This window comes from Gymnoscopelus braueri (assembly GCF_963280865.1).
Source record: "Gymnoscopelus braueri genome assembly, chromosome: 8".
Classification (NCBI taxonomy): Eukaryota; Metazoa; Chordata; class Actinopteri; order Myctophiformes; family Myctophidae; genus Gymnoscopelus; species Gymnoscopelus braueri.
The window spans coordinates 20,686,308-20,699,038 of record NC_137609.1 but is presented as its reverse complement, the minus strand read 5'-3'; the positions used below and the strand labels follow the sequence as shown (position 1 = coordinate 20,699,038).

Sequence of the window (12,731 nt, the reverse complement as noted above, 5' to 3'; positions counted from 1 at the left end):
AATGAACAGACTCCTTTTTGCAGACTCCTTTTATCTATTAGATTGCAGGCTATATCTGCTTCAATCTGGGTGGATAACCAAATAAATAAATAAATCCGTATCAAGGGTAAACACGAACACCTATTTAAGAATGCGTCTTCCATCTTATAACACCACTGTGCGCGCGATAGCGTTCGATCGCGGTTGGCGACAGAATATCTGAATATATCCAGCTTACCTTCTATGACCGACGATCTGTCACGTTATTTGCTGTCATTTGATCGCGTTCTTCGCGTGTTTGTTCTGAACGTCTCTGTCGTTCTTCTTCAGCATAGTGTTATATAAGGCATCTCTCTCTCTCTCTCTCTCTCAGCTCTTCACATCTACTGGCAGAGGGATAGAAAGAGAAGAGGAGGCAGTATGTGTGTGTGTGGTGCGTGTGTGTGTGTGTGTGTGTGTGTGTGAGTGAGTGAGTGAGTGGGGGGGGGGCAGAATTCTCATTTGCATTGGTGATCTAAAAGCGCGTCACAGCCATCGCTGTGCGGGGGAGGGGGGGAGGGGGGAGGGGGGAGGTGGACGCACACGAACCAATCCAGACGGCTTTTTAACCACTTAAACCCCATGGGTAACCGCCCGGAGTCCCTCAGGGCTCAATTCCTAGTGTCTTTTCTGTTATTGTGGGGAAAGCTTTCGCTGAATCCAGCAGATCGGCTATTTTCAGCGAATTTGAGCAATACCGATGCATCATGGGTTTAAGTGGTGAAGCTTCAGTAAATATAGGCTACAATGTATTTTTTTTCTGTGTTTTGTCAAAACAGCAGCTGCGATATTTGCATTGCAGCAGCATCCATATACACTGCACTAAACTTCGAAGAAATTGTTCGAAACAAGGAGCCATTTGAAAGACATTTCAGCACCATGAACAGCGCCACATCTGCGTGGCCACTGCTGTGATGGCAGCACAATGAGCAAATGATGCATTTGGACATGGCCAACAGGCCAAAGTGACCATGCAAGACCTTCTCTAAGTTTGTCATGTAAACTAGTTCGGCCACTAGGTTATGTAGGCTTTTATTCAAGGCTAAAACACTGGTATATTCTATTACATTTAGTACATTTGAAATATTTGTGTGCATTCATTCATATCCTTGTTTCATTTTGAGTTCTGCATTTAGGAAAAATGCTTAAAGGACCACTTCACCCATTTTCAACCAATCTGGGAACCCAAGTAAAAAAAAAATGTTACAAAAAAGGTCCCCTTTGTTTTTGCCTCTGTGGGCCCGATAAAAAACATCAGTATGACGCATGTTCATCACATGACACCAGAGATGTAACGATTGGTGTGAGTTTTAAACTCACTTTTGAACTAGTATAGCAAAAAAGTGTTTGTTTTGAAAAAAAGAAAATGGTGGGAAAATATACAGTAGTTGAAATGGGCATAGCCTATGGGAGTTACGTGTTTTATTGTACAACCTATGGTTCAAGGGTTATAGGCCAGAAATAATGCAGGCTGGTAGCGCCACAATAATTTCCCACCCCTGAGCACTGACTTCCTTGGCCTACTGGCAGCGTGCACAAAAAGTTTCACACTGCTGTTTGTGAGATTAGCTCCTCACACACAGACAGACAGGTACTGTAAGCAAGTAGCATGTGGCCCAGCCTATCTCATGTCAGAAGCCTATCTCCTGTTTTCTTAATGTGATGTACACCCCCTGGACATAAAGCTAGTATGTTGCACTGACTTAACCCCAATCTAACCCTTGATTCTGAACGCTAAGCAGGGAAGCATTGGGTACCATTTTTTGTAGTCTTTGGCATGACTCGGCCAGGGATTGAACCCCAACCTCACAGTCTCAGGGCAGAACACTGCCCTGAGACTGTCAACCTGTTTTCACGCCTGTTGGAATACATGTTTTCATGTATTCCAGACTTGCAACGCCCAAATAGGCCGGTAGTTATATGAATATTAATTCATTTTTCATCACGCACACGCCTGCCCCGCTGCCAGAGTTGAAATGTGTTGAGCATTTTTCTATGGGATGCATAAAAACACATCTCTTCACGAGGAGAGCAGTGTGACCCCGCAGATCCAAGCGAGTACGCAGGTATTGTGTTGCTCCCTATGATAAAAGCCATTTAGGTGTAAGGAGCATCACAGCCTGTAGTGTTGATAGCAGAACGACTCTTTTGGGGCAGGCGCATGGGTGTGAGGCATGCAGCAGATGGCCGAATTGACAATTTTCCAATGTGCTGTAGCAAGTCATTCCTCACCCTTTGGTATATTGTTGACTGCACTTCGTGCTGGTTCACCTGTTGCCCTAAAATTGGGCTGAATGTCGGTGTCTAGACTGTTCCCCAATGTTGAATGCCCATGTTGTCTGCCTCCCTCTCATTAGGCTATCCTCAGAAATATGCACACATGCTTAAGTTAATTGATCAGTCTGGGCGGTGTAGAGGTAAAACAATATATAATAATAATACCACCACCACAGAGGCCCAGGTTTGTTTCCCAGCAGCAGTGCCTCCAACTTGGCAGTGTTCATGGGTGGGAAGCCAGCTGAGGATTGTGTGCTTGTCGCTACAGCGATTTCTGCCTCTTCAATGGGGAGGGGTACTAGGATAGATAGTACAAACTAGAGCTCGACTGATGCCAGATTTGAGAGAGTCCACTCCTAGACCACCGATCAGGCACGCTGTAACTGGTTTTCAGCAGGAGGGGCTGGGGTCTTTTCTTTTTGCACATCATACATACAAATAAGGTGGACCTTCCATGAGGTGCACTGTTCACAACAAAAGCCAGGTGTATGAACAACCAAACAAACAAAACACAAGTTGTATGTTGGCCCACGTTAGCCTAAACAACCAAAACCAAAACTGCCCAGCAGCAGCGTTACAAGTAAAACTGATTTGCTATCAGCTAACAGGTCCTGCATGCTTATACGTTGATTAAAAAAAGAAAAAAGAAAGGAGAAAAGTGACAATAACTTGTCAAATATGTGGCCGATCTGAGACCCCTAGTGAGTGACCACCTTGACCCCCTCCAGTTCACTTACCAGGCAGACATGTGGGTTGAGGACGCCATCTGCTGAACAGGGCCCCATACCCATCTGGACACTGAGGGTAACACTGTCAGGATCATGTTCTTTGACTTCTCCAGTGCCTTCAACACCATCAAATCTCACCTGCTAGCGGAGAAGCTTGCAATGATGCAAGTGGACCATGAAATGGTGGCATGGGTCACAGACTACCTTACTGACAGACCACGGCACGTGAGGCTGCAGGGATGTCGGTCGGATGTGCTAGTGAGTATAACACAGGTGCCCCCCGAGGGCACTGTGCTGTCACCCTTCCTGTTCACCGCCTACTGTATACCTCTGACTTCCACTACAACTCAAAGTCATGCCACCTGTAGAAGTCCTCACATTCTCTTCTCTTGAGTACAAAATAGTATGTTCATATAAAGGTATGAAAATATTAAATTCTGCATGGCTGCACACTTGCAGAATCCTGCCTACTACTGCTTGATGGTTAGGCCTTAACTACTGGTTAGGCCTTAACTACTGCCTATATACTACTGCTTGATGGTTAGGACTTAATGTCTACTTTCACAACTAGGCCTTATATAGTCTGACGGCTCACTTCACTCTACCCAGCAAAATCAGAAACGCAATCTTTCTCCTCCTCCATCCTCGAGCCATTCCTTCCATCTGATTCTTTGCTTCTCCTCTGTTCTCTTTTCAATTCATTCGCTTCCTCTGACCATCCATTCCTCTCTGCCCTCTAGCCGCCTTAAACCTTGTAAATCTAGTAAAAAAACACATTATTTCCCATCTGGGTCAGTTGCCAAATCAATCGTTTCAAAGGTCCTTCCTATCTTTCAGCTGAAGATTTTGTCACCTATACAGTAGGCTACCTTTGCAAAGGTTGACAGGACCTACTCTTTCTATAGCCCATTTAACCCATTCAATCCGGGAACGCATCTCTGTCATTTTACGATTTATTTGGCTATAAAATAGCAGATATACAAGCTCATAGCACTGCACCGAGTGCCGCGCTATGAGCTTGTAGATCTGCTATTTTTGAAAAATCATGAAAATGTGTGCAAATATTTTCTTTTTTTTAAGCGGACATTTGTAACTCAAATCTTTGCTTCTGTGGGGGGTCCCTGGAACTAAATATTTTACAAATGTTCCCTTTAAAAAACGTTTTTAAAATAGATCTGCTATGTTTTAATAGCCAAAGAAATCTTAAAATTATACAAACGTACTTATGCTTTCCCGGTCTTAAAGGGTTAACTCTCTTCTAACTCAGCATTTTAGATTCTGGGGAAAAAAACTAAAAAGACAAATATATGCCCCATTTGTCCATTCAGGATAAAGCCTGTGCATTAGGGCAACTGGAGGATGTTGGCAAGGTTTTGGGGGGTGCTACCCACACAGTTAGCTGTGTTGCTCATTCCACAAATGCACAATCCTTACAAGTTGTCCTACCTCGTTGTAAAGGTGACTAATCAGGCTTTCCAACTATATAAAATACAATACCAATTGGTATTACTGAAGGGGAGAGATAACTGACCAAAACAAAGTTAGACGAATCATATATGATAGTCAACAAAGGGAGTCTACCTGTGCGCCTCAGCCTAAAACGGCCAGTCCGGTGCGTCACAGGGGCAGGGACAACGGATGCAGAAGAGATCAGCGCTGGAGCAGCACGGACAGTTTTAAGCCTTTTATTATTTAGGTGCAAGTACAAAAAGTGACCTTCCTCAGAGTCATGAACTCTCATGACTCTGAGGAAGGTCGTAAGACCGAAACGTCAGTCACTTTTTGCACTTGCACCTAAAACTTAATAAAAGGCTTAAAACTGTCCGTACTGCTCCAGCGTTGATCTCTTCTATAGATAAGAGTCCTTTTGTTCCCATCTCCTCTGCCCTCCTCCAAACTATCTACTGTAATGCTTTCTTGTCAGCATCATCCTGATGCCATGCTGCAAACAGTAAGATCATCCTACAAACTAGATACACATGCTATAACAATTCTTATGTCAAACAATTGCATAGACCTTTTCAATCCCGACAACATAAACATTCTAAATGGGAAAAGTTCATTTCTTGTCAGCTAGTCTTGTCAGCTAGTGATATTAGCAAAACCTAACAGAAAATAAGTTTCGGACAATCTGTTCCCTAGCAACACAATTCAGCTGAAAATGTTTATATTTTATGACCATAGCCTCTATATGTCTTTATACATCTTTTACTGACTGATGGCTCTTCATCGGTCAGGTATCAGGGTGGCTATCTATGTGTCCTCCTTATAGTATTCCGTATATCTCCCCCGCACTAACACTCTGGGCTCTGACTGTTCATCTCCTTCCCCTGACACACGAGGAGGCATCTCTGCTTGATCAGATGACATCTCCATTTGGATGTCTACCCTGCTTTGACATGAATGAACTGCTCTTCCCCTCCTCCAAAAACCTTGCCAACTCTTGCCTCGACCACAAAGCCTTTCGGTTAGATTCTGCATAAGCATTTGTCATGGGAGGCTCACGCTGCAGCCACCTCAGCCACTTCATTTTTAACCTCTGTAAATTCTTCCATCTCATCTGCCTTGACTGGCTCCCTGTGGCTGTTCATTCAAAACCTTGACATTCCTCTCCCCCCTGGGTCGCCCATCGAGGAATGACCTTCACACCCAGTCTCAAGATTGCAGAGCCACTGCTTACCTTTCACTGTGAGTTGAAAACTAATTTCCTCACAAAACATATCTCCCCATACCTTCCTCTACTAATCTTGTTCTTGTCCTTTTACATTATTAATAGCTGATTGATATTTCGTAACCCAGCTTTTCCATTATACATGAATATTCTAGGTACAGACACATCAATATTCTATAATTCAGTTATCGAGGCACTGCTATAAATTCCTGCACTACGTACTCCCGGATGCTGATAATGTTAGTGAGTGAGGAATTAAAGCTTAATGTTTCAGCTTGTAAGTCACATTTCGATAAGAGTGAAATGCCGTGAATGTAAAAGTTTTACAGGCAAGTGAATGTACTGCATAAGAACTCTGATATCTGTTGGTTGATCTTTGCCATATATAGAAAGTAGGTTCCTCAAAATAGGTCAGTGGTATGTTTCAAAACATGTCATGTAATGAGTTGATTCTGAACTTTACTGTTTTTGACATTTGTTCATTTATTGTAATCACATGATGTCATGGCTTTGGTGTTGTGCTGTATATTCCTTCAGATAAAAAAAAACACTGTGGGGTATGCAGTATCTTTGGTGCACTGTGCAACCAGCGCTTTTGAAAAGCAGGATCCATTAGAGGAGTCCCAATGGTTTCCATTTCAGAATAAAAATAGACACTACTAATAACATCTCCATTACATAGTGGAGTTTGGTCTTTTGTAACGGTTTTCATCGTACGAAGGAAAAGAAACCATTACACATAGATATAAATAACTATGTATGCCTGATTTATATTCCATTGTACAATGGTGTCCTGTGCTGGAAATAGCAGATCTACAAGCTCTGAATGAATTGCAATGTGTACTATTGTTGTTGTTGCTGCTGCTGGTACTGTTTGTCAGCAGGTATAGGAGACTCTACAATACCGTCTTTGTTTGAAATGATGTGCACAGTCCTGTTCTCTTGATTGATTATGTTTAATTCATCAGTACTAATTTGCTTTGCTAATTTTCTCACAATTAAGAGTATTCATGGAAGGTCCTCAAATGAAAGAATCATGTTGCCTAGAGCATGATGCCGTTGTCTGCTTGGCTTGCTGAGGACTTGAGCTTTATCAGACCACAGAGCAAGACTAAGAGAGCAATTTTAGAAATGTTCTTCTAATATGATCACGTACTTTTGGCTTAAAATAAAATATACCTCTGTGAAGTACAGAGACAAAACAGGTCTCGAACCAGAATCAAACCAGGGACAGAGTATGTGCCTGACACACTATCTGGTGAGCTACTATACAGCACGAGGGTGGTGTGGGTGGGCGTGGGCAACTGGAAGGGAGAGGAAAATTAATAGATGAAAAAAGATGTGTGTGTGTGTGTGTGTGTGTGTGTGTGTGTGTGTGTGTGTGTGTGTGTGTGTGTGTGTGTGTGTGTGTGTGTGTGTGTGTGTGTTAATAATCTCACCCTTAGCATGGGGGTCCTTGGCAATTGGCATGGAAAAGTTTCAGAACCCCTGAGCTACAGTACAGTACTGTTATACCACCCCAAAGAACCACTGAGCACGTAAGTATCATATTTTAGGTCTGCATCTCCAGAGCGGGACTTGTATCCAGATCGGTTGCTCCTCCCAATGATTAAAAACATCTAATAAGGTATTTTTAGTTTAGTATAAGGCAAAGCCTATGAGGATATTAGATATGGATCTAGGGCACCAGTGGTTTGAAAGCAATGCACTCTGTCTGGAGTCAGCTGAACAGAATATTGAGCTGTTCCCATATTAAAAGCCTATGGAAAGGATTCCGATGACTATTGTATAATGCACATTCACATTCAAAACAAGTACATTAAATCAGTTCCACTCTCTGTTCTTTACTTAGTTGTTTATAATTATAATTTATTTATTTCATTTAGAATGCTAACTAACCTTCTACTGAACACAAAAATGCTGTAGTGGATGGGTGTTTAAGCTGAGAGAATAATTAATTACCAATGATAATCACCAGGTGCAAAATATATTCAGAGCTCTCTCTCTCTCTTGCACGCACGAACGCGCGCGCACACACACACACACACACACACACACACACACACACACACACACACACACACACACACACACACACACACACACACACACAGCTTTTTTCAGTGCATCTTCAACCACTGGAATTAAGTGTTTATTAAATACTGCAGTGTAGAGCACTGGAAGACTATTGCTACATGGCTTTTTAGACACACTGTTAATCAAACATTTGGGGTGTGGGTATTATGGTAGGAAATTGTGTTTGTGTAGGACAACTTATAGCAATATGTCAATATATTTGTTTAAAATCCATTCAATAAAAATGATGATGTCCTTCATGTGTATTTTTGCCAAGAATGTATTTGTTATCCTTGAATTGGATCTTTTTCAACCAGGAATGATGGTTGGTATGTATATATTCTTACCACTACTTTACAGTCGAATAGGCATTGCTCTATTTCTGGATTTATTATAATTCTCTGCTGACCTGTCCATTTCCTAGCTCAGCCTTACTATTACCAGGTTGTTGGGTTCTGTGTTCTGACCTTGAAGTGAAAACAGATGCTGAAGGGGATGAAAAATACACAACCAACGGCCAGTGCAGTGAGCATCTCAGGTGCAGACATCTCAGATTCAGATATCATTCTGAATTCATTACATAGCTTCAAATGTACACTCAAAGTACACAGTAAAATGCTCTGTGAGGTCTGGGCTGTGTACTGTACTAATCACACTACAGTATATGACACAATAGAAAATTGTGTTATGTCTAATTTCTCACATGAAGGTAGATGAGAGGAGTTTCATCCTTGGATAGTATACTGACTTGATCTGCATCTAGTCTTTTAATGACAGACCTTCCATCTCCAAGTCAGTAATCTGTCAAATCACGGCCAATGTTAATCATGCCCTGCTTATTATTTACTTGCTCAAGGTCACAGAACAATCAACAGATTGACTATGAGCAAGCCTCTTGTTTCTACCTTAGAAGGATAAACTGGATTAAGGCACTAGGATTGTGCAGTTAAGGCTTTGGCCATGGCAAACACAATCAGCATGTCTCTACATGCCTTGCCTACCTCAATCATCCACAAGTAATCACTTTACGAAATGGATCCCTGCCTCGCAACCCCTCCTTTTGCAAAGCACGTTTCACGTGCTGTTATTGTATGTGAGGGTTCACATTTCTGTTCATGATGCAGCACACACACACTTTGTACAATTGCATGTAATTTGTGAATGGTTACCTACATTGTTGTAATGCCCAAATTTACGGAATAGCTTTTCCCTGAGCTAACCTAATGGTTGGTGTGTTCATGTTGTAATAAACAGAATACATGCATTATGTCATAAAGGCTTTGCCAATTACATTTGTCACAATTCACAATTGTCTTTGTTTATTATCTACTCCAGGCCAAAAAGGCCAGGGGTGTACATTATGTTGGCGCTATACCAGGGCACTTTATGTGTTGGCTTATAACTCTTGAACTATAGGTCATAATTACTTTCTTTTTTTAAATACCTGGTTTCCTTGGATTATGAGGCAACTTGAACTTTACACAATATGCATGCCTGTTTCTGCAAGAAACTAGATTTCCTGCCATTTTGGCCAAAATGTCTCTCCAAAACCAGATAAGGTATAACAGAGAAGCTGAGAAAGCAAGCAGTATCTAATACATAAGATGTACATTCAACTCACATATAAATGAATATAAATATAAATATGCATGGCTTTACTATAGCAATCAGTCACATGACAGGAAAATTCAGAGCAAGACTCATGTCAAACTGTGTACAGAGTTCACATCCTGTCTCAGTCTTTTGCCATAACAGGATGGAGTAAGAGCTTATCCACCATAGCCATAGCAACCCAGCCCAGACAGGCACTGGAAATTCCATGTCACGCTGCACTTTTCAGTTGGTCACTGTGTAAGAAAGGCATGTTATACATGCTAATAGTATCAGTATTATTATTATCTCCACCAAATTGAAGGTAGGGGTGTTGCGGCCAGCCGTATTATTTATTTTGTATTTGGTCATATTTTGGTATAATTATGATGATTTGGAGTATTGTTGTATTATTTGTGGCTTGTGTTATATTGTTTTCTTTTGTGTTCCTTAGAAAATGGAGAATGGTGCTGTGAATGCTGTGCGAATGGGTGTGGTGGTGATTGCTGGTGTGAGTGTGAAGTGGCTGACTGAACACAGGCAGTGTTACAGATTGACAGGTCAAGCCTCTGGCCCTGTCCCCTACTCCTCATTTGTCGCTCCTGTCCACACTCTAGCCGTGATTGGCTGTGATTCTGAGTCTTGTATAAATCCTCACTCTGCCCTGAGTGGTGGGGACAAGCAGCTCAAACAGCAACAAAGACTCAATCCCTCTTGTTTTACAGCCCATGTAACCTTTTTGTTTAGTTTATTCGTTTTGCCTTCACTTCACTCTAAGTATTCCAATTCTGTTTATCTTTGGTCCTCATGAATATCCAGTTGAACCTGAGTTGTCCATTTACCTACTACTTGTATATTCATTCATTCATTGTTTTCCACTTAAGTTCACCATGTAGGGGTGTTTGGTATCTATTTGCTTGGTTATCCAATTCCTGGTTTGTTCATGTCTTTTTTTATTAGTTTAGGTAAGTAAGGTTAGTAATTGTATTTTTCTTTTGGTTAGGGGTTTAGGTTAGGGGTTTTCTTTTGTATCAGTAAGTTTTGGCTACGTGGTCAACCAAAACCCTGAAGTTCACTTTTTTTTAAACAGCTGTTGGTCCCCCATTATTATGTTACACTCCCTACCCTCGACAGGGGGTCGTAACAAGGGGAGATAATGCTTTCGCCCCGTCTGTCCACAACTAATTTCGCAAACCATAACACCAATCAGCATCACATTTCTTGCGTGCGCTACAGTAGGCCAAGGAAGTAAACTGAAATATTTTTCACATTTTGTGAAAATGTATTTTTGTGAATATCTTTCACATTTTATAAATTCATAATAACAGACCCAATGTCCCACTGATCCTTGCCCAAATATGGAGGTGAGGAACTCCATATTTGGATGTCAATATGACGTCATTGATGATGTCAGAGATTCAATGTGCGGAGAAATGCATTCCATCGAATGCATCTTTCTACAGTAGTAACCATTTCTGCTGATGGTCCATTGTGGAACCTTGGGCCGTCAACCTTTACTTTATAGAGTGCAGTCAGAAGACAGGCCTTGATAGCCACAGCGTTGATATACTGAATGTAATAGATAAGAACTTCAGAATTCTCCAGGCGCTCAACCGAACGCTTGTTTGCATGCAGACTTAGATGTGGAGCGATTTGCCTTCGTCCGCTCGCTCGTGAAGAACAGCCAGGAAACGGAAGTCTTTTTTGTTTAATAAAAAACATGAAGACGACAACATTAACGGACACTAGCGAGAGACCGTCGCCCGCTCGCTAAAACAAAACAAACAAACAAACAATGGGGCTCGAGGTGTTGTACTTGTGCGCTCGGAAGAGTCACGTGCTGCTGTGCTGGCGAGGCGGTGTCCGGTGTTTGGAGGGCCAGGCTGCGTCATGGCGGCTCCTCGCACGCGCACCTGTCACTGTCACCCAGCAGTGCGCGAGACAGAGACATTTTCCTTCGTGGGACGGTGGCGGTGGTCCCACAGGGTTTTTAGCGTGCACGGAGGACTTCCAGGGGTCCCACTGGAAGTCCTCCTTGCGCGCTGGAGGAAACCAGTCGCTCCACTGGGAAGGAAGAGGAGGAGGAGGTCTAGGACTAGGAGGTCATGGTGGCCCACGACGACGGCCTCCCGTGTCAACAACAACAACAACCGGGGTGGCCTTGGCCCGAGGACTGTGCAGCCAGGCCGCCCCCGGGAAACAACCCCACGAGCCCCGGGAGGGTTCCAGTTCCACTACCACAGCAACCACAGACCGCAACGAGCCCGACGCTGTAACGGGACAAGGCCTGTTTAAATTCAACGAACTGTATGAGAATCCTTGGACGATCCCTAACCTGTTGTGTGTGTGTCGGATCGTGTTGGCTCCATACCTGGGCCACCTGATCATCCAGCAGCACTTTACCTTGAGCCTGGTTCTGTTCACGTTGGCTGGAGCTACGGACCTGTTAGATGGCTACATCGCCAGGACGTGGCCCAGTCAGAAGTCTGCTATGGGCAGTGCTCTAGACCCACTGGCTGATAAGATCCTCATCAGCATATTATACGTCAGCCTCACCTATGCTCAGCTTATACCAGCTCCTCTGACAGCTCTAGTGATTTTCAGAGACGTTGGTCTGATAGCTGCAGTATTCTGGGTCCGATACAAGACTGTACCACCACCGGTGACCTTGAGTAAGTTTTTTAATCCCTGCTATGCCACAGCCCAGCTCAAACCCACGTCGTTTAGCAAGGTGAATACAGCCATCCAGCTCCTCCTGGTGGCAGCGTCCCTGGCCGCTCCAGTCTTCCAGTACACAGACAGTATACTGCTGCAGTCGCTATGGTACATCACAGCGGTGACCACAGCTACGTCGGGGTACAGCTACTGGCACTACGGCCGCAAGACCGTCGAGGAACAGTAACCACAGTAACGAACAACCGCCAGGAATGTCACAGAAAGTAACTATGTCACCAGTACGAATGAAGGTGGGAAGTCTGATGATGGCAAGTAGCTGTTAAGAACAGGACTGAGAATCCATGACAGTGACGAGGTTAGGGGGTAGGCTCCCCAATCCCTTGTCACTAACAGGCGGCAGCGGGGTCGCAAGGCTCCCAGAGCACGTTAAAGACGATATATAGTGCTGGGGAGATACTGAAGGGCCCCCGTGTTCTGTCAAGGATGAATCAACATCCTAGCTGTGTTTTCCGTCTAGTCGGTGTGCCGACTGCCGCTCTCTCCTAGGGTTGGCAGCACATGGTGCGTGGATGACAGTCCACACCTAACCGGACGGGAGTGCGTGACTCACCGGTTACAGGCAAGGCGGGTGAAAACGGTTAAAATTCTGGTTCCCGTAGCCAAGCGGGGCCAGGACAAGACCGTCGGTTTCCTGC

The 12,731-nt window shown here is 43.5% G+C and overlaps 1 protein-coding gene across 1 annotated transcript; it reads left to right on the top strand.

The window, feature by feature from the left end:
- Positions 1–11,019: 11,019 nt before the first annotated feature.
- On the top strand, positions 11,020–12,262 carry LOC308090056 (cardiolipin synthase (CMP-forming)-like; the record flags this gene model as incomplete). Its single annotated transcript, XM_080435087.1, has 1 exon — positions 11,020–12,262. The coding sequence occupies exon 1, from the start codon at positions 11,156–11,158 to the stop codon at positions 12,260–12,262; it is 1,107 nt and encodes a 368-aa protein (XP_080291213.1). The 5' UTR covers positions 11,020–11,155.
- Positions 12,263–12,731: the final 469 nt, after the last annotated feature.